At 26.6% G+C, this 22,074-nt stretch overlaps 1 protein-coding gene and 1 pseudogene across 1 annotated transcript; one reads left to right on the plus strand and one right to left on the minus strand.

Moving 5' to 3' along the window:
* Nucleotides 1-593: 593 nt before the first annotated feature.
* Nucleotides 594-1,382, minus strand: LOC145847982 (sepiapterin reductase-like). The gene has a single exon (XM_082953781.1). It carries the CDS (start codon nt 1,380-1,382, stop codon nt 594-596), a length of 789 nt encoding a protein of 262 aa, XP_082809907.1.
* A 7,195-nt stretch (nt 1,383-8,577) lies between these two features.
* LOC145847983 (solute carrier family 2, facilitated glucose transporter member 12-like) lies at nt 8,578-17,286 on the plus strand (annotated as a pseudogene).
* Nucleotides 17,287-22,074: the final 4,788 nt, after the last annotated feature.

Genomic DNA, 22,074 nt, shown 5'->3' on the forward strand with positions numbered 1-22,074 from the left:
TTTAATTTTTGAATAAAAAGCTTAATTAAATATTGAAAAAAAAAAAGATTTATTATATGCAAATTTCTTATAATATTAATAAGGTATAGACTTTAATTATAAAGTGCAGTACTTTTTTTTAATTTGGAATTACTGTTATCAATGCATTTTTTTTAAACTTGAATACACAAAAAAATAAAAAATAAAGTGAAAATTGTTTAAACGGAAAAAATTCAAATCTCTTCACAACGTTTTTAAGTGAAAATTAAGCATCTTAACAGCAATGTGTTTTACTTAATAACAAAAACAAAATCAAAAAACATAATTACACCGCTTTTATGCTAAAACATTTTAAGTATAAAAAAATAATGGAATTTATTTTTTACTCACTTAGTTACTTACTGGCAACATGTTTAATTTAAAATATGCAACTTTTGATTTAAAATTTTGTACTTATGAAGTACGTATACATAACTATTTAAAAATACTTAAATAACAAATACAAAACCAACAATTAAAGACTAGTCTCTACATAAAAAAGGCACCTTTAAAATCAACTGAAATAAATTATAAACACGATTGCACAAAGTTCTGAAATATTTACACTATAGTGTTCAAACGTCATAATAATCAACGTGGGCTCCATTTTCAAACTGCCCACATTTCAGAACCTGCAGCATTTTAACTGCAGATTCATTGCAACCAACACACTTGCCCTCATCCCTCACTTTCTTCACAAACTCCACACCTTCTCCTCCCACCTCATTACACATCCACTCATCAAGCATGTCAGTATTCATCACACCCGGGGACCAGCTCAACACTCTCAGATCAGGGTTTTCCCCCGCAACAACCTTGAAGAGCATTTCCCGCGCGCTTTTGGCAGCACAGTACATGGAGCAGCCAGTTTGGGGTTTCAGCGCACACAAAGAAGTAATGTTTACCAGAAACTTGTTTGAAATTTTGGAAGGTTTTATTTTGTTCAAGACGTTTGAGGTGAACAGTAGAAAACTTGAGAGGTTCAAGCCAAAGAAATTGGAGACTTTTTGGTGGTTCAGGAACCCTGTGAACGAGCCAGTGTCACCCAGTGTGGCAGCATTGTTAACAAGGAAAAAGTTTTTGTAGTTTGATAGATTAAAGCTGGAGAAGCACTCATCAACTGTACTTTGAATTCCAGCCAAATTTGACAAATCAAACACAACTTTGACCACTTGAATATTTTTTGAGCAAACTCTTTTAACTTTTTGGGCAGATTCGTTCATCTTGACCTCATTTCTTCCCACCATCACAACAACCGATCCTTCTTCCATTGATTTGCACATTTCCTTGCAGACTGATAGTCCAAATCCTCTGGTCACTCCGGTGACTATTGCAAACGAGCTTCCTTCAAATTCAACAGACATTTTTAATATTTTTCTTAATGTCTAAAAAGGGAAAATTAGTTGTTAACCATTTTTTAGTTAGAACTAAATTTTAATAAAAATTCCAGTTAGAAGTTTAAAGTTAATTATATTAATACATTTAGTTAGTTAGTCATTAGATTTTAATTAGTTTTTATTAGAATTTACTATTAAATGAACTAAAATGATTGTATTTAAGTCATCACCAATTTGATAGTATTTTTTATATTGAAGAGTTCTATCACAGAAAGAAATTTCTAATTACACTGAGAATGGAGATCTTATACCGGGAATTTACAAAAATAATTTATTTTGTGTTTTAACTTCTTAACCCACAGAAACATATGTTAGTTTAATAAAGAAAGAGTACTGTGTAAATTTATTGTTATTATATATTCCAGTGAATTAGCTTTGCTATGATCTTTATTAACAAACGATTAACTATAAATTTTGAATATTCAAATTTTTTTACATCCATAACTATTTACATAGTTCAACGAAATACACACCTCCTACAATGTTAATACAGTCATTAATAAAAATTGGCTGCCAACCTGAAATAGCTAGTTTAATAAAAAAAAAGTAGTGTGTAATTATGTTATTATTATATACTCAGTGAAGTACTCCTTTTAATTTTTAATAATAAAATAAAAAAATAATAAAAGATGACAATTAAAACCTACTGTACTATCCTATTTTAATGTTACATATCAAAAATTTGTTTTGGTATAAAAAATTTGTATAAAGATACTTGTAGTTTAGATTAAAATTTATAAAGTGACATCAACTTGTAATAAAAGTGATCTACACCCTCAGTGCATACTGTAACTGTACACAAGGTAAATACTGTACCCAAGGTGGCTCCTAAAGTTTTATTGAAACTTCTTTCAATTTTTCTACAGGGTTGCCACTCTTTGTGCCAAAAAATCTTCCCTGAGTGACCAAAAATTTCCCTGAGTAACCTTAAATTTCCCTGAGTTTCCCTGAGTATTTTTCAAATCTTAAAAAAAAAAATTCTCTTCTAACACAAATTATTAATACCTCATTCTCATTTTTCTTCTTTAATAATAAAAGGAAGGTTGTATGTGTATGCTTCTGCATTAAATTTATGAAAAAAACTGTTTTCAAAAACTCAATCTTAAAAGGTTTAAACCAATTAAAAATTAAAAACTAATTTTTTGCACAACTTTGTGTAAACTTGTTAGTTAACTTTCTACATAAAAGAATAAAGTTTAATTTGTTTGACATTTTAATTGACAAAATTTAATTATACTATAATAATAACTTCACATGAAGAACTCACTTAAATGCATACATAATAACTTCATTATGACTTGTATGTCTTTCCTAGCAACTGTTCTGAATGCAGTAAATAAAACTTAAAAGCTTAACATTATTGTAAAATAACCTGCAAAAAGAAAGTTTAAAGAAATAGCTAAAGAAATATCTCATATCAAAGTACAACTTAATACCTGACAACTGATACAAAATAATCTAGATTAAATTTTTTTTTATGTCTTTAAGATGTTCATACGCAATCTATTTTAAATAACTGAAAACATAATTTTGATTTTAAAACAATTTCACATTACCTAATAAAAAAATGTTTATACTGTTTTTTTAAGTATGCAATTTCTAAATCAATAGTTTTAATTTTATTTTCAAGTTTATTTGCGTTGTCCTTAGCAGCTATTCCTCTTGCTAATAATTCTTTCATTGCTTCTAAATCAGACTGTCTGTTGGCATCTGCAGTATATTTGTCATAGTCTTCATTCAAACATTTGGTTGCTTTGTAAGTTTACTTTTTTGTTCTCCTAACTTGCTTAAAGCATCACCTTTATTTGGAACATTTTTAGCAAAGCGCTGTTGCTCAAGATATGCCAAATATTGGGCCCTAGAAGATTTTACTAATTTTAAAAATTCAGAACTTAGTTCAACTGTGCTTGGTTCTAGACTGTTTGCATATAGATGATCTTCGATCATTCTTTGGGACCTTGTTGTCATCTCTTCCATATTAGTTGATACTACTTCCTTATTTAAGCTAAAGCCCCGTTCAACACTTGCCTGGCCATTGTGAAGCACAAAAACAGCCTCAAGGACTCTTGTTAAATCTTTATACTTGCTTGGGATATCGAGTGTGTCAAAATAATAGGTGTCTAAACTGTGACTTTTTTCAAGAAAATTTTCAAAAAGTATTTGAGTGTTAGAAGAACTTAACAAATCACTGTATTGATTAATGCTGTCATCATCCTCTTTTGCTTTTAGTATCTTCATGCTGACAAGTTGTTGGACCAACCTTGTAAAGTTTCTGACACAACGGTCTTTACCCATTCCAATTAGACATGCCGGATTTAAAACAGCAGCCCTTCTTAAAAAGTTCAAACCAACAGTCATTCTTGTTTTAATTTTTTTATTATAGCAAATATAAAAAGTTTACATTCATTGTGAAATGACTTGAACAAAATGTTAGAAACTTTACCTTGATTTAGCAAATCTTGAATTAAAGTAGAAGCAGCTTTGACTCTAACTATCTTGTGGCGCAAAATGATAAAGGAAAGGTGGTTGACCCAGTTTCAGTTACATAGTCATCTCTTCTGGCCGATGTGTGATCAAATAAGCAATGGAGATGTTTTAAAACTTTTTTTTATTTTCCAAGGTGCTACTGCTACTACTTTGAAATTATTATTTATAAACAAAAATTTAACCTCTATTTTTTTAACAAAAGTAATACAACACTAATCTGTATTCATTTTAATTTTTTTTACTGAAAACAAGTAGTTGTAAACAAATAACAAATAACTTTATTATTTAAAAGATAAGAACTAATAGTACAACATAGTGTTTTTTAAACTACATAAGTAACTAAAAATAAAAAGTTTATTAGAACTTTTCAATGAATAGTTAACAACAACTTTCATTTCTCTAGACTGTTTGATTTTACTTAAGTAAATATAAATTAAAAACTTAAAAAAACTACAATGTTAGTACTAAGAATATTGAAGAACTAGCTGCAAGGCTAAAAAAATTCTAAATAACCTCTTAAATAATAAAAATTACTACTTTTGAACAAAATATTGAAACTAGATTAACTAAACCTCATTCTAGATCTAGAAAAAAAATTTCCCTGAGATTATCAAAAACTTCCCTGAAATTTAGAGAAAAAATCAAAACTTCCCTGAGTTTCCCTGAGTTAAAAGAAAAATGCCAAAATTCCCTGAGTTTCCCTGAGATTTTCTACAGTTTGAAAATTCCCTGAGTTCCCTGAGTGTGTGGCAACTCTGTTTCTAAATTTAATATATTTCTTTGAATGCAAGTCTTATTTACCTTTCTAGACAAAATAAGTGATCAGTATTTCAAGTCATTCTAGAATTTTGTATAAAATTCCAAAATTTCCCAAAAGCATCTAGGTTTGATGGCCACCCTGTTAATTTTATTTCAAACTATAAAAAGGTAGCTTTAATTGATGTAAATAACTCATGTATAATTAATTTTAAAAAAATTATGACTTAAATTCATCAATAAACTATAAAAGCAAAATTTTAAAAATCATTTTTTTAACTTGTGTTTGAATTTAAAATTGTAAATTACACAAAAAATATTTCTATAATTTTGTTAACATAGGGAAGTGTTTAGTATTATTCTATTGTTTTATTTCAGATATAATTATTTTCGAAGTTTAAAAAATTATAAAAGTGAATTTGTCATAGGCCTAGACAGCAATTTTCTTTTGTTTACTAAGTTTAAGCTTCAAAACTACCAAAAGTAAAGTTAATGACGTCATCAAAATATTGTATACTTTTTTTTTGCAAATTTGCTGCAATTGAAACTACCCAATATTCAAAACTACCCATAAAAATTCCAACCATTTAATGAATGTTTTCTAGGTTTACACAAGTAACAAGACATAAAGAATCATAGGGGGTGTGGAGCAAATTAAATTGCCTTGTATACAGTAATCACTTGTACTTTGACATTCCATTTTTGATGTATTAACATAACTGCATTTTTTTAGATTAAATTTAATAACATTGGAGGTAGTTTAAATTGCTGTGTTCCCGCTCTAGGACGTTATCAGTTATCACGAGTTATTTCAGATGTTTTAATTTTTGCAGATTTGTAACTTTTAGAGCTAGCTACGTCCCTGACTGGTAGTAAAAATATTTTGTTTATATCACACTATTCTATAAATAATATTATTAATTTAATCTTCATTATTTAGTCTGTGTTTTAGGGATAATTAATTTTTAGGCTCGTTAATCAATAAACAAAAATGTAATTAATGTTGTCAATGATATTAAAGGGATACGAAAAATTTTATATGTAGTATATTGTTATTTGAAACAGTCCTAAATGTATATTTCAGTATAGTATGTTTCATAAATTATCATTTAGAAATAACTCTTAAAATAAAAGAAATTGTTAAAAATGTGAGATTGACTAACAACAAAAGAGATGTAACAAAGACATACCAATTTGCAATTATTAGAATAAAAGTTAAAAAATAAAATATTTACCAAAAATAATAAACAATGTGGGTAGTTACCTAGGATAATGTTGCACCAATATCAAGTTGTAATTATATAACATTTGATATCTTTTTTAACTATAACTTTAAGCTAAAATAAATTTTTTAAGCCTAATATGTTTAGTCTAAAAAATACTTTGTTTTAAACAAGCTTTATAAATTCATAAATAAAATAAAATTTATTGATCATAAACTAATAAAACTTAAATATTTATGTGTTTATGTCTCACAATAGTGTAGTTTATATAAAGTATTGTGTTGATTTGTTTACTTTATATTGTAAAATAAATACAATTAAATATTTTAGTTTTATTAGTTTATGATGAATAACTTTAATTCTATTTATGCATTTGTAAAACATTGATTTTTAGCCTAAAATTATAGTCAGAATAGAATTCAAATATAATATATTTCAGCTTGATATTGGTGTGACTTCATGCTAGGTAATTACCATAATGTGATACATTCATTTAATAATCATAAGAAAAAACACAGATATCCAATTTAAAAAATCTTTATTAAAGTTTGTCAATAAAACTTCTTTAAGTCAAAGCTTCATGCTATCATAAGAGTAAAAACTATCATTATCTATGAATGATAACTCAACCTAAAACTTTTACAATAATTCATTAAGTACAATGTCTACACAAATAAATAGTAATCTAACTTTATATTTTCATAATACTAATACTTTTGCAGATAATTAATACTTTTATAAACTTTGTAATTAATAAGAATTAAAAAGATTTGTAAAGTTTTCTTCGTAAATAAATATAAAATCAATTAGACATAACAAAGTCAAATTCTTAATATTATAATATTTTTTAATACTGATCATTATCACAACATTGCAATATAAAATTAACATTGCAGTCATTTAACTTTGTAGCTTGGGGAAATCTACCTAAGTCAGTTTAAATTTTAGCACTTAGTTGTAGTTTACACGTAGGTGCAACACTTTGCATTTCAAGTAACCATATGTGTTAAGTAGAAATGAACTGACATCTTTAAGTTAAATAAAACAGGAGTTTTAGTAAGAAATAAATTGAAACTGTGATTTAAGTACTAGCTTTTTTTTTTTTCTCTAATCTACATTTTGTAGTTTTCTGCTTTATTATGATCAAATTATTGTTTAAGCGGTTTATGTCATGCAACTGAGATTTGAGATCTATAATTTTCTACTAAAGTGATTTAATACAAAAAATAAAAATAATAAAATAACAAACTTATATTAAATTAATACAAACCTTATAAGCTATATATTTTACTTTCGTATGGTTTCGTAACATCCTAAAAATCTTCTAAAACTATTTGGCATACTAAAACTTAAGTAAACATAAATTTCTACATCCTAAATTTAAGTAAACTAATAGTACGTTATAGTCTCGAGTCGACTGACGAACTGGAAATTTTTATGGCGTGTCAGATTAACACCAGAAAGTCATTTACAGGCCGTACTTTTCTAAAAAAGATCTTTGCAGCCAATTAACTTAAAACGAGTATATAGTTTTCTAAAAAATGTCATGATTATGAAATTATAAAAAAAAGTTATTAAAAAAGTTTATAACAAACATTTTATGCCTAAATTAGCTATATATGCTCGAATTTGTAACTTTTATAACAACATTTTTTGATATAAAATCCATAATTTGTGAAATTTATATTTATGCATTTTAAAAAAGCTGTTTGATAAAATTTTAAACCCTATAGTTTGCAAACTTGATAAAAACTTAGAAATGTTTTTATTTCGATGCTTGACTTTTAAAAACTCAATAACATTTTGATTGTAACCTTATTTTGTTTTTACTTTAAATATCTGATAGAAACAGTAAGATCGAAAATTAAAGACAAATCTATTATTTCAGTTTGATTTAACATCATTTAATAGATAAAGATAGGAATAAAAATAAGTCAAGTAAACCTAAAAATGGTAAAACGTTGTTCATTATCTTAAATTAACATTAAATCTTTGAGCTATAAATGTTTATACTTCTTGAATATAACATAGTATTTTCAACAATTAATTAAATTTACATTGTCGATAAATAATGATATATAACTAAATTATAAATTCTTAATAAATAATTTATTACCAATTACTAACTTAAATATTATACTACTTTTGTTTTACTTCACGACAATACAAAGAAAAAGATTTTTTTCTAACTCGGAAATTCCCTAATAAGCTTCATTCAAAAGCCAACCATTGTTTAAGGCTAATAACTGTCCAAACAAATCAAATTTGCCACTTTTAATGAAAGGAAGTTCTATGAAAAGTACAGAGAGGATAAACTTTAACTAAAGTAAGTTATGCAGTTCATAATGAAATAATTGTTATAATTGGTAATTTGTTATAATAAAAATATAATGGCTTTAATGTTATTTCTAGTTAAACTAACATAGACAAACAACATTTCTACCAAAAAAAAAGCTATGTTTTATTTACATATACACTTAAATGAATAAATAAAAATTGAAAAAGTTTATCAAATTATATCTAAATTCTAAAATTAAAGCATCAACTAGTTTTAAAATTTTGTATCTTCTAAACTGTACTAATTTCAGTCATTTACATAAGATATGCATATTTTTAAATTTTTTAATACTGCAAAAAATCCAAATAATAACTTTTACAGAATTTCTAAAAGCAACAGTTTCAAACTAGTAGGGAAAATGGACAAGTTAGTTTGTTGTCTAAATCTAAATACTTGTGTTTGATTATAAAAATAATTAAATTTGTTAAAAGTGAAACATTTTGTAACTCTAAAAGAAATAATTAAGTAATTAAACTGGATATTGATTAGTATGTCCCTTTTTATTTTATATTAAATGTTTTGTATTTTAAATATCATTAAAAATTAGCTTATTTAATACAAAGAGCTTTTTTTTTGGAAAATCATATGAATTGGAATTAAAATAATTCAAAAAAAAAATTGGAAGTAGGGGAAAAGATTAATATTTTTTAAATTTAGGTGTTATTTTTTGATAAAACAATAAGCTACTATTTTTAACCATTTAAAAAAATCAAGGTAGCTTTTGAGATATAACCAATCAAAGTTAGAGGGCTTAATAGGGTTCTTTATAGGGAAACAAACTTACAAAATTATACTATTTTACTATAAATCTATAATCTCCTTCAGTTTTTGGGCAATTAAAAAATAAATTTTCAAAAAAATCTTTAATAAACTTAAACAATTTGTAAAATATAGATCTAAAATGTTTAATATAAGATAAAAAAAAAGTTGATTATTAATTTTTTTATAATCTGTTGCCTGCAAGTTGTTAGTAGTATTGAAAAGAAAACTTCCTAAAAGTTTGAAAAAAGTTACATCAAAAATAAAGGAAGGAAATATGTTTTTAATGAAACTTTGAAAATTCAACAAAATTGGCCTTAAAATATTTTATTAAATATGGTTATATGGATATTTTTTGCAAAACTTGTTATATATCACAAGTTAGTGGAAACTGTTTTAGTTTTATAGAAATCATCTTGTAGCAGAAACTTCTAAGCTTTCAGATAAGACCTAATGTTATTTTTTGTATAAAAGGAAATGTTGGACCCTCATCCACTTATTTTATATTAAACTTCTGTTAGACATTTTTCAATCAGTTAGCATACTCAAGATAGTTAACACTTTTTTTTTTAGAAAATCTGGGCGTTTAGATTTTGAAGAATCTAATCCTAAATTCTAATTCTAGTTTAAAAGGCTCTGAGTCTGCTTTGTTTTTCGAAATTGCTTGATGTTTTTTGTTTAAAAAACAAATATATATATATATAGATTTAATTTGTTATTTTTAGCAGATCATGTCCCTTTTTTTGGCTGATACTAATTTCCTTTTTTAGGTTTTCCCATTTGCTAAGCAGTTTAAATTTTTTTTCAAAGAGTTGCAGCTTAGTTATAATTAGCACTGATGAAATGTTGTTTTAACATATTTATTTAATATTTTTTATTATAACACTTATGTTTTTCATCAACTCATATATTCTAGAAAACCCTTTTATTTTGAAAAACTAAAAAGAATACATTATTCTATACAAAATTATAAATATAAATGTTTTTTTAACTTTAAATGTAATATTGTTGTTGAAACTTTTGTTTTTAGAAAAATTGTTTATAATAATATTTTAAAACAAATAAAATTGAGATGCTCTTAGTAACCATTAAACCTCGAGTTTTAAACAAAAAATAATGAAAAACATAGGAAAACTTGGAGTTTTGTACTATTTTCATTGATATAAAATAACTTTGGCTTTTTTATTTGAGATTACAATAAAATTTCTGGACTTAAAACTAAGGAGAAAAATATCACTTCAAATTTATAATTTTCTCTAACAAAACATTGTGTCACTCGTTTAAACTAACTTAAATGAGATCCTTAATAGATTTATAAAATTTTATTCAAATAGAATTCTATCAAATTTGGTGTGGTAAAATAATTATTGTAATTAAACGTTTTTTATTATATTTAGAGTTTTTATTACAAAACACATTTAAACTAGCATTACAGTATTTTTTCATTAATTTTTTGATATTAAGTTTTTTTGCTTTTTATGACAACAAAAAGTTGTCCCTATCAAGCTTTTTGCATTGCAACTTTTTAATAAGGTATCCAAACAATAAATCTAAATTAATTATAAATGAAAATAGTTTGTATGTGATATGTATGACTATGTGTAAATATTATTTGGCAATATGAAAATAAAAACAAATTTAATTAAAAAGATAAAATATTTTTAATTCTTTAAAACAGTTGGAGAAACAGATTTTTTGCATAGATTAATAAAATGGAAAATATTTTTACATAAGCATTTAATTATTGTTGAGTTTTAAAAACTAAAATAAATTTGAGAAAAATTTGGGACTTGTCACTTAAATGCTTATAAGGTTCTGAATTTCTAAAAGAAGTATGTCTGTTTGTTTGTTTTTATTGAATATATGTTTTTAGAGATCTAACATTTATTTACAAATAATAATGTTGGCTCTTATATAAAAGCTTTAATATAAACTACAAGCCATTTTTTAATATTTAGAAGTTATGAAAAGTTTTTAAACAAAAACACAAAAAGCTAAAACTAACAAAGTAATAAGCACAATAAATAATCAGTGTAAAGTAATAAAAAATTAAACTCAAATACTACTAATGGATAAGAAAAGTGGATAATTTAACTAAATAAAGACACTTTGAAATCAAATTCCATCTGTTTGCACATTTCTGGTTTCTCCAAAAATATAGAGATAGCCTCCAACTTCACGAGATCAAACACACTATTGCAATGATGGATTATTCTAAATCTGGGTATGTCATATTTCCTAGCCACAATCTCTATTATTTATTAGATGTTCTGCAACTGAAGATCTTTTTGCTGCGTTTTTTGTTGCTGTTGTCTTAATTTCAGGTTCTTGTTCAATGAATTTCAAAACACAAGCAGGTAGATGTTCTTTTAGCCTGGTTTTTTAAGTGCCTCGAGGTCTGACAGATATAGCTCTTTTCGCAAGAGCAATTAAACTTGTACACTATACAACTTTTGTCTTGGTCTGGTATCGGGTCCTTCAACTGCACTTTTAATAAAGATTTTGACAGAAATATAACTCTTGGAAGCACTTGATTGTAAGATGTTTTTGTTAAGTCTTTTATTTTGTTTTCAAATACTCGTGATTTTTCTCCAACCTAAGGTAGTTTTAAAATTGATGGGAACTTCTCCGGTCCATATAGCCTAGGTTGATTTATGTTATTGTTGTTATTGTGGTGTGATTTTATCACCCTCTTAATCAAATCTGGTGGGTAACCATTTTTATTAAAATTTCTTTTATTCTCTCAACCTCTGAATGAACAGATTTTGTATGCTCTATGTTTTTAGTAGTGTTTTGATTAGGTTTACTTTTCGTTGGAAGTTTATTAAATTTTTGATATATTATTGTTTTTGTAAAAAATTCAGCTACAAATGTGTGGAGCACACTTTTTTATTGACAGTTTTCTTAGAAATTTTTTAGGGTAGAGAGAGACTTAAAGTTTTATGGACTTTGAATGTTGAAATTAATAAAATATTAAAAGTTTAGTTAACAAAAACTAAAAACCATGTTTTTTAAAAAAAAACTTTTACTTTTTAAATTAAAAAATATTCTGCTTAAAATGTTAAATACGCACTAATAATGGACTTACTGTAAATTTTTTAAGAAGATAAGTTAAAAATAAAAGGAGAGTATATATTTTTAGTAAAATATTTTTGAAGCATTTTTAGTTTGTTAGTTTTATTGTGACAGATATTAATTATTTTCTTAAAGTATTATAAGTTTGTGTACATTAGATTAAGTTATAATGATAGTTTCTAAAATAAAATAGTAAAATTAGTAATTAGATTCTGATAAGTATGGCAGAAAATTTATTTATTTTGTTCTTATAAACTATAAAAGTAAACTAACTTAATTCTTTCATAAATTCAGGGTTCCACTTCCCTACAAATTCCTTAAAATTTGCATATTCAAAAAATCCTGAAAAAATAAAAAAAGTATGTGAAAATCCCTAGAAAACTTTAAATATTACGTTTTTTGCTTGGTAATTCAAATTTTTGTGATAACTTAACCAATACTAATTTTTTTAGTTTTAATTTTTATTTTAAAACTATATATGCACTTCTTTTCAGAGTGTAATATAAAATTCATTTTTAAAATATTTTTGTTGCCGTAGCAACAACAATATTTTAGCATTCTTTTTTTCTAGGATTTTTGAGTGAAAAGTACATTTTTGCTTACCATGTTTTTAGTGATGTAACATACTTATTTCTCCAAAAAAATAATTGACGTATTTTGAAAAAAAGCTTTAATACCCAATTACAGAAAATTCAGATCGACATTGCTATCCAATTTCTTGATGTTAAAAATTTAAAAGTTATAAATCAACTACTATATCTACTATAATGTTATTTAGATATACAAAACTGAAGTGTTTTAATATTTTAATTTGCTATATAAAATAAATTAGGCCTTTTAAAATCTATTCAAAATCCTCTTATATCGTAACTATTATATTGATCTACTAGAATACTACTCCTGCAAATAGTTTAATACTGTCTATAGCATAAAAACTTGAAACATCTGAAAAACATCAAACTCTATTTTATAATAAATGTTAACTTAATAACTTTGATGATAAAAGTATAGTAATATTAACATGTAAATTGATAACAAAATTAATTTAAAGAAAAGTATAAAAAGTTGACCTGTTATTGTTGTTCTGTACCACTATCTATCAAGCAAAATTTTTTTGATAATTTACCTATAATTTTAGTTTTAAATTTTAGTGGGAACCCTGTAAACTGTAGTTTATAGATTAAATATTACTATTTTTGCTAGTTTATTGTCCATATGATGGACCTACGCATCAAAACCTAGGCCACTTAAACAGAAAGACACATAACAAAGCAAATCAAATTAAAATTAAAAAAAAAGTTCATTGTTTGAAACAAAAATGAAAACATATTTTAATATTATATATATCTTTAGTATTTTTTGTTCTGATTTTAATGCTTACTATTTAATTCTGTAATAAAGTTATTGCTGAGTCTGTAGAATCTTTTGAACAATCTTAGCAAAACGGGTTTTGTATAACAAAGTTTTTAATTTTGGTAGTAGCATAGTATATTAAGTTGCACTTTTCTGCATACTTCAAAAATTAATTATTTTTGTACTGTATATATAAGTACTGCATACTATTTGTATTTTAATGAAACATGTTTAATATTCAAATTAATAAATTTTTGTAAATTGCTTTATGGTTTCCTAGTTTTAAAACTGAATTAGAAAAGAACAGTTAAGCTTTAGAAGTTGCATGAGCATTTTAAAAAATCTTAAATTAAATTTAAAAACTGTGGTCTATTATAAATTGAAGAAACCAACTAATTTAAGAAATATCTTTTCAAATCTTCTAAAAGAAAAGAATTTCTAAGCTACTTACTTCAAATTTTTTAAAACTGTTTCAAACAAAAACTTTCAGTTACTGCCAACAAAACAGCATTTTAATTTTTTTATTTTACACTAAGTTAATTCTAAAGATTAATAACATATCAAACCATTTTTTGTATGAGTAATTTAAAAATATGTTTAAAATTTATTTGTTGTCATTTTTAGGGCTTAATCTAAGTTAGTTTAAGAAAATATTTAGCTGTATAGTATTTTTCTACTTATTTTTAGTATGACTTTAAAAAAAAAGTTTGGCATAAAAATGACTTGTTTTAATAATTTTAACCTGTCATTTGTAAAAAGCTATCAATAGTTGGTTTTTGTTGCTACGGTTTTGTCAATTTTGTGTATTAGCAATTATATTAAGTATACTTTTTAATGATCTATACAAAACTAACATTTTGCTTTAACTTGTAAGTTTAAAATTTGTTTAACCTAATGTAGCTGTAAAAGTTTTTAAAGTCCACTTAGAGATAGTTCTTTTATAGCACAATAGTAATAACGTAGAAAAATAACGTTCAAGAAAAATGTTTAGTTTTATTAAACTAGGCGCTAAAAGAAATCTACAGCTAAATGTTAAACATGTCTTAGTTAGTAGTTATGTGTTAACATATAATTTAATCAGATTTTAATTAAGGGTATATAGGGGTCTGCCTTGATTTTTACAAGTTTATCTTATTTTATAGACTTTGATCTGAGCTATCAGGCATTTTTAACCGCTTGAAAAAATTCAAAGGTAATTTTTTAGATATAAACGATCAAAGTGACCTAAATAGGTTCCCAATGGAAGGCGCAAACCTTAAGACTATTTTAATAAAAATCTACCTTCTCTTAAACTTTCACAGAAGTCTATCTAGATTAAATGCAGGATTTTTTTTTACTTTTGAAAAAAAAATTACAAAAAACCACCTATTTTTTTGTTTTTTTTTATCTAAAAATTTATTTTTTAATATTATAAAAATTGCAACATTTTAAGTCTTAAAAACTATAAAAGGAACGTTCCTGAAAGTTAAAGGTCTCTAGCTCAAAAAATAAAGGAAAGTATATATTTTTAGTGTTTTTTTAAATTCCAAGAAAATGAATCCCAAAAAATTTGCTGTCCATACGTTTTTTATTGGACACTTTTTACAAAAGTTACAATATCCTCAAACGTTAAATAATATTTTTAAATTCTGTAAAGACTGGCTTGTAGTTTGTACTTTAATCTTTCTTACAATAGCCAATGTTATTTTTTTAAAAAAATATGTTGAACCCCCCTATGCCCTTAATATTATTCTATATTATCAAATAATTCACTAAAAAATACTACTGTTTCACCTCAGATATTAAGTAAACCTCAGATAATTGTTCTAATTTTAAATATAATTTCATTAGACTATACAAACAAAAACGTTTATTATAATGTTTTGTTTGAAACGTAGATATTTCTTGAACATAACATTATAAAACACCCTAATAATTAAAAAAAAACTCTTCTTTAATATTCTTAAATTTGTTTTAAAAGGCTTCTTTAGAATATGTCTATTATTATTTGTTGTTTACAAAAAAATGCTGAGATTAAAAATTTTTAGTTATCACTTTTATTATCATTCTGATTTTTTTTGCTAAACTTTATTCAAAATCTTTATCTAATGTAAGTAATTTACTTTCAAATTTTTAAAAAATTAATAGAATTTCAATAAGTGTTATAATGTTTTTTTGAGTTAGAAATAAGTTAAAAACACACATCTAAAACTTTTATTTTTCAGAAGCGACCTGAAGTTCCCTAGAAACATTCTTCTCCATGTAGGAGTGGTGGCTATGGGAGGTGGTATCCTCTTCGGCTACGACTTGGGAATCATATCAGGAGCCCTTCCACAACTCAAGAACTCCTTCCACCTTTCCTGCTTCCAACAAGAACTTGTCGTCAGCTGCACATTGGTAGGAGCCCTGCTTGGCTCACTCTTTGCAGGCTTTGTCGTGGACACATATGGCAGAAAGAGCTGCATCATATTCTCAGTGTCTGTGTTTTTCATATCTTCCATACTGCTGGCGTTCACACCGATCCTGTCAATCTTGTACTTTGGCAGGACGTTGGTGGGGTTTGCCATCGCTTTGTCTGCAGCCTCTGAGTGCGTTTACGTGACAGAGCTGGCCCCTTCCCACGTGAGAGGCAGTCTGGTTTCATTGAACGAGGTCGGCATCACCATTGGCTTCCTGCTGGCTTACGTTGCCAACACGGTGTTTTCACTCAACCAGTCCCACGGGTGGAGGCTCATGTTTGGATCAGCCTTGGCCTTCTGCTTGGTGGTGTTCTACTCCACCTACAAGCTGCCCAAAAGCCCCAGGTACTTGATTCTGAACAACCAGTACAGCAACGCAAGGTCTGCCTTGAGCAAGATCAGGTGCCAAACAACGGACAGGGAGAGACTGCAGTTGAGAGGGAGTTTATTGCCATGAATTTTGTCAAAGAAGAAGCCGTCAACAACGAAGAAGGCTTTCTATTGAGCCTGATCAAGCAGGTAACTTCCCCTGCGTTGATAATTGGCTGCGTGCTTGTCTTCATTCAGCAGGCAACTGGGGAACAAACATGCTTATTTATGCCAACACCATTTCGAAGCTGTTGGTTACAGCAGCCAGCAGAGTGCTAACTTGGGAGCGTTGGATTGGGTATGGTAAAAGTTGTTTCTACTGTTATATGCCTTTTCTTAGTTGATAATTACGCAGAAAAACTTTCTTAATAGTAGGTGGTTGCCTGATGACCTTTTCCACGTTTGCTCTGTCTTTTCTCACTTCAAATTTTGGATTTGTAAATTACAATGCTTGCGATGAGATAGGTACTACTTATATTACCCAGAACCAGTCTACATACAGTTTTGATACCACACAACCTACTGCTACAAATCATACTTTAGTCAGCAACTTTACACAAAACTACACAGAGTATTCACCTCTAAACACCACACAAATTCTTAATTCCACACAATTTCTCAATTCCACACATATCAACGGTACTTTAGAAAACAGTGAAACCACCAGCGCACTTGGCAAATCGCTCTCGCTGGTGTTTTTGTTCGTCTACATCGCTGCCTTCTCGTTTAGCTTGGCCCTCTCAACTGGATAATTCAAAGCGAAATTTACCCGACAAAGTACAGGGGCCGGTTCTTTGCCATCTCCACTGCCCTCAACTGGCTGTTTAATTCTTCTCATTTCGTCAACATTTCTCAATTTTATCACCGCCAGTGGGGGCCTCAGCTTGCCTTTCCTCGTGTACAGCATACTGACGCTATTAGCCGTGTTGTTCATCTGCAAGTTTGTGCCTGAAACGCGCGCGAAAACGCTGGAGGAAATCGACCTGCTCATGTCGAAAAAGTCCCTGAACTGCAACTGCACGAACTTTTGCTCTGGCAAAAACGATTCGCTGCACATGCCTTTGATTGAGTGAGTTTTGTTATTTGTATATTTCGTAGTACTTTAGCCTTTGTTTTCCACCTTAAGGTACATTTGAAATAACAATGTGTACATCTAACAAAAAAATTGCGCCTTTTCAGTTTAATCTACTATTTATTAAAACAGTACAATCGCTTTTATTTTCTACAGTTAATCACAAATGTTTCTATAAAAACTATGTTTTAAAGAACTGCATTGAATTTTTAGCATACATTTTGCACACACACTCTTTTAGCATATTTTAATTTACTATGTGAAATTCGAAAATAGATATTGCTACCTTTCTGTTTAATCAACTTTTTATTAAAACAACTAAATGCTTTTTTTAGGTATTAAATGAGCAAAGTTTTTATTAAAAACTACGTGCTAAAGTTTGGCTCGGAATTCTTTACATTTTGTACACATGTTCTTTTAACATTAGCTGTGAAATTTTGAGTTTTTTGCCTTCATTCCAAGTTTTATGTTAATTGACTTGAATATAGTATAAACTGAAAGTTAATATTAGTTTTAACGTAATTAAATGACAAATACAATAATAATTAATTTTGATAGTAGAAAATAAACTTCTGTACACAAACTGTATTGTTTAGCTTAAAACAAAAATCATGTTTTTTATGTTATCAAAACAATGTTATCTATTCATATTTTTTTACGAATACAATCCAACTTAACTATTTCCCAAGTACTTTGTATTAAATTTGTTTATCAAAAGTTTTTTAATAAGAATTTATTACATTGTTAAATGTGTTTCTTTTCGCTAACTCTATTAGAAAAGTAATGATTTTAGTAAAGTTTAACATTTTTATACATTTTTACACAATATTTTAATAGTTCCAACTATGTTGTGTAATAAATAGAATACTTGAATTTTAGTGAAGCCCTGCTACTTTTTAATTTGAAACACAACAGAAAGTAATTATAATTGCACAATGTTTATGTTTCATACTCTACAGTTTTTTTGTTTTACTACGCAATGTAATACTATTGCTTTTGTTTTGGTGTTTTCTGTGGTGATATGAATCATTTATGAATGTATATACTTTCATGCTACAATTTTTTTTAGTTTTTTCCTTAGTTTTATTGTATACTAACAACTATCTTGTATGGTACTCTAATTAATAACTTTTAATATAAATTCCTTATTCAACATAGTATTTCTAAAAGTTTTGTTTTAATAAATTTATATTTACAGCGTCAATTCCAAGTATGCAACTTCTGTTATTTAGCCTTTTAAATTTTGCCAAAAAATATTTTTTAAAGATACTAACTAGCTTTTAAAGAATTTTTAGTGTTTAAATACATATTTCAAAATTAAAAAAAAACTATGTATATTGTTTTAACGTTCAAACAACTTCATATATATGTATTTAAATTGCTTATTTCTTGCTTTTTTGTTCAATAAATGGTAATTTATAGACTAAAGTTGGTTTTTTTCTTTAAATAAGTCTTTAATGTTTTGAATTGTTTTGAACTATTCTTAAAAGTTTTTTAAAGACAATATAATTAGCTTAGAAATGAAACTATTTATGTTTAAAAACTTAATTTTACAAGTTTTGGATTTTTTATTATTTTTAAAAGGTAAATAAAACAAATGGGTATTTTTTTTATTAACAACTGGGCTTTAAACACTAACTATACTAAACAATTTTGATTGCTTACAATATAAAATAAGTGAATTATTGGTAAAAGTTATAGCGGTCAACGGATTGTTGTGTTTTCAACTGGAAGTGTTTGTTCTAGCACTTGAAAAATTCGCATAAGTTGGTGGCTTGTAACAAAACGTTTCCTCTCGTATTTTCATAATTTTGTTTGGAAACACAGTAGTTAATCGGTTTACTCTAAACCACTTGTGTACTGTTATGTTTGAACTTTCGAGTTGTTATAAATATTTGATAATATGAGTGAATAAAAAAAGTTTTTTTAATCCAAGATAACTAAAAAGTTGTGTAAGGAATTGTGTGTCTAAACCTTTTTGATTATATTTTTAATTAAAAAAGTCTGTTTATTAAATTTAAATTAAATTCTTTAAAAATAAGTATTTCAGTATCTATAAACAACTTTAAAATTGCATAACACAAGTCTAAACTACTTTACGAAATGACCGCTGCTATTACCAAATATCTCTATGACCGCTGCTTTATAAACCGAATTTGAACTTAAAAAATCTTTGTTACCTAAGGTAAAACCACATTATTTTTGTGAACTGAACTATCACAGTTACATGAATTGAAATATGTTTTTTTAAAACAATATTTCGTAAACTTAATCATTGATTAGTAAAGTTTTTATATTTCACTAAGTGATTAAGAACATTTAGTTAAACTTACATTTATTTTAACTAGTACTTACAGTTACATAAGTTTAACATTGATTGAAAGATTAAATATTACATAAATCTATATTATTTTGAATAGTTTTAATAAAATAAGCTCGGGTAACTTTAAAATTATTTAAGTATAAATTGTAAAAAGCAATATAGCTTAAATATTATTAGAAAAAAATCTTTAATATCAAACTTAAATTGTTTTTTTTTAAATAAATTATAAAATTGATCGTATATCATAGAAGTTACTTTAACTAAAAAAACTAACTCTGTATCAAGTATTACGTTAGAAATCTAGACTTAGTTTATTTTTACAATTTAATATATATCACTTGAAAAGTGAACCTATAAAAAACTTGCTTGGTTTTAGCAAAATTTATATACCATACTGTTTGCTATTTTAATCATTTGTTGACAGAATTTATATTTCTGAGTATGTTAAAAAAGAAACTATTTAAAAGTTTTTTATATGTAACTTAGTTTTGCCTAAACGTATAATTTTTGTTAAAATATTTTTAAATACTTCAGTTTTCTCTTACTCTTAATTATTTTAGTAATTTTGATGCAAACCTTTTTAAATAGTTATTCTTACTAAACGAGATTAAACTATTAGATTGGTTTAGGTTTCAGTTTTTCAAAATCACAACAAACGAAACTAATAGTTGAAGTCAGTTTATTGAACACGCAACTCAACAAATGTCGCTCTCAATTTCGCACAAACGCGTAGAGGGTCGTGTCGCCGCACGAGGCGTTGTATATGAGCTGGTTGCTAACGCTATACAAGTTGCTATACAAGCTGGTTGCTAACGCTGACGTAACCGCAGTTCTGCCCGTAACCGTTTGTGTCTCCCCACGAGTAAGCGGCCGCCGACACGTCGAAGTCGTCGCCCGAGGACCAGTACCGCCACCTGTTCTGTTCGTAGGCGTCCGTCACGCCGATCCAGATGTGACCGAGGCCGCCCATGTACGCCACCTCGCGGTCAAAGATCGAATTTGGCTGCAAAATATTTGTTGCTTTTTTATTACAGAGCTTTTACAAATAATTTTAAGTCACGTAAGCTACTTCTTTGCTAACTTTCTTGACTTGACATTGTCACTTTTGTGTAATCGTTTTAAAGTACATGTTCAAATAACTTCATTTACTTATAAATGTACAGTGAATGTTATAAATTTGGTTATAACTATAGTTACATATAAACAATCAAAATATTTTAACTAGTAAAGTAGTTAAACTATTGTATCAGAATCAAAATTAAACATCTTAAAATTTTTTTTTTAAATTGTGATGAAGTTTTTTGTTGGTTCTGCAAGCTACAAATCATTTACTGTTTGTTTATTTTATTTTAAACGTTTTAAAGTTTATATACTTTTGTTTATTTAAGGATAGTAAAATTAATAATTCGCTCTTTAGCAAAAAACTTATACTTTGATTTTTTATATAAAGTTTGTTTATTTTTAGTAATTATAAAATATATTAATACAAACGTTTATGAACTGTTTTGTTTAATTACCTGGTTTCGGTGAGCGTGAGCTGACCTTGTCAAATAACAACAAAACAGTATATAATAGTAATTATTAAAAAAACATACAACAAAACTTTTTCTTCATTACTTACTTAAACTTATTAAACAATATTTTAAATTTGATAATTCAATACTTTATTGCGTTTTTTTTTTCAGAAAAATTTTAAGTTTTTTATGAAGAAAATTACTTTTGCTTTATAATAACCAGCACTAACGCGTTGTCAAACGTAATAACTTTTGCTTTAAAGTTCAGTCTACTTTTAAAGATATGAAAACTAAAAGTTTTTTGAGTACCACACTGATTGCTTTTTTAAAATGCTCACCCTAGCTAATAAATCTTTAAAAAAAGTTTAAATTTGGTCGTGGTAGAACAAAATTTACGGCCAAATAACAGTTGAGTAGTATGAACTTTGTTAAAAGTAACAATAAAAAATTGTTAAACTATTTTTTTGATTTAGTCTAACTAGGTTTATAAAAATACCAAAAAGTCCACATACTTTAAAGAGTCAAGTAAAAACCTCCATGCCTTATATCAAATATAAAGGAAACTCGAAGTAATCATGAATAATATATTTTCAAAACAATTTGTCGTACAAAGAAGAAAAGAACAATCCAGTAACTCAAGTGATGACAATTAAGTTGCTTGTACAAACATACAATTTCTTGATCTTTAAGAAATTGTACTTGTAGATATATCAATGAAATTGAAACTAATTACCTATCCATTGAGATTGTTATTAACTATAATAGTATAAACTGTTACCTAGTCACTTTGAAAAAAGCTTAGATATTTATTGCAAACTATTTTTTGATAAAAAAAATGTTTGTTTAACAGACATTTCTACTGACCAATAACTATATAGTAATAAAAACGCCACATGTATTAGATAAACAAGATATATTTCGAGCATAAACTGAATACAAGGCTAACATGATA

Source organism: Thalia democratica, unplaced genomic scaffold (assembly GCF_965202585.1).
Source record: "Thalia democratica unplaced genomic scaffold, ktThaDemo2.hap1.1 HAP1_SCAFFOLD_1180, whole genome shotgun sequence".
Taxonomy (NCBI): Eukaryota; Metazoa; Chordata; class Thaliacea; order Salpida; family Salpidae; genus Thalia; species Thalia democratica.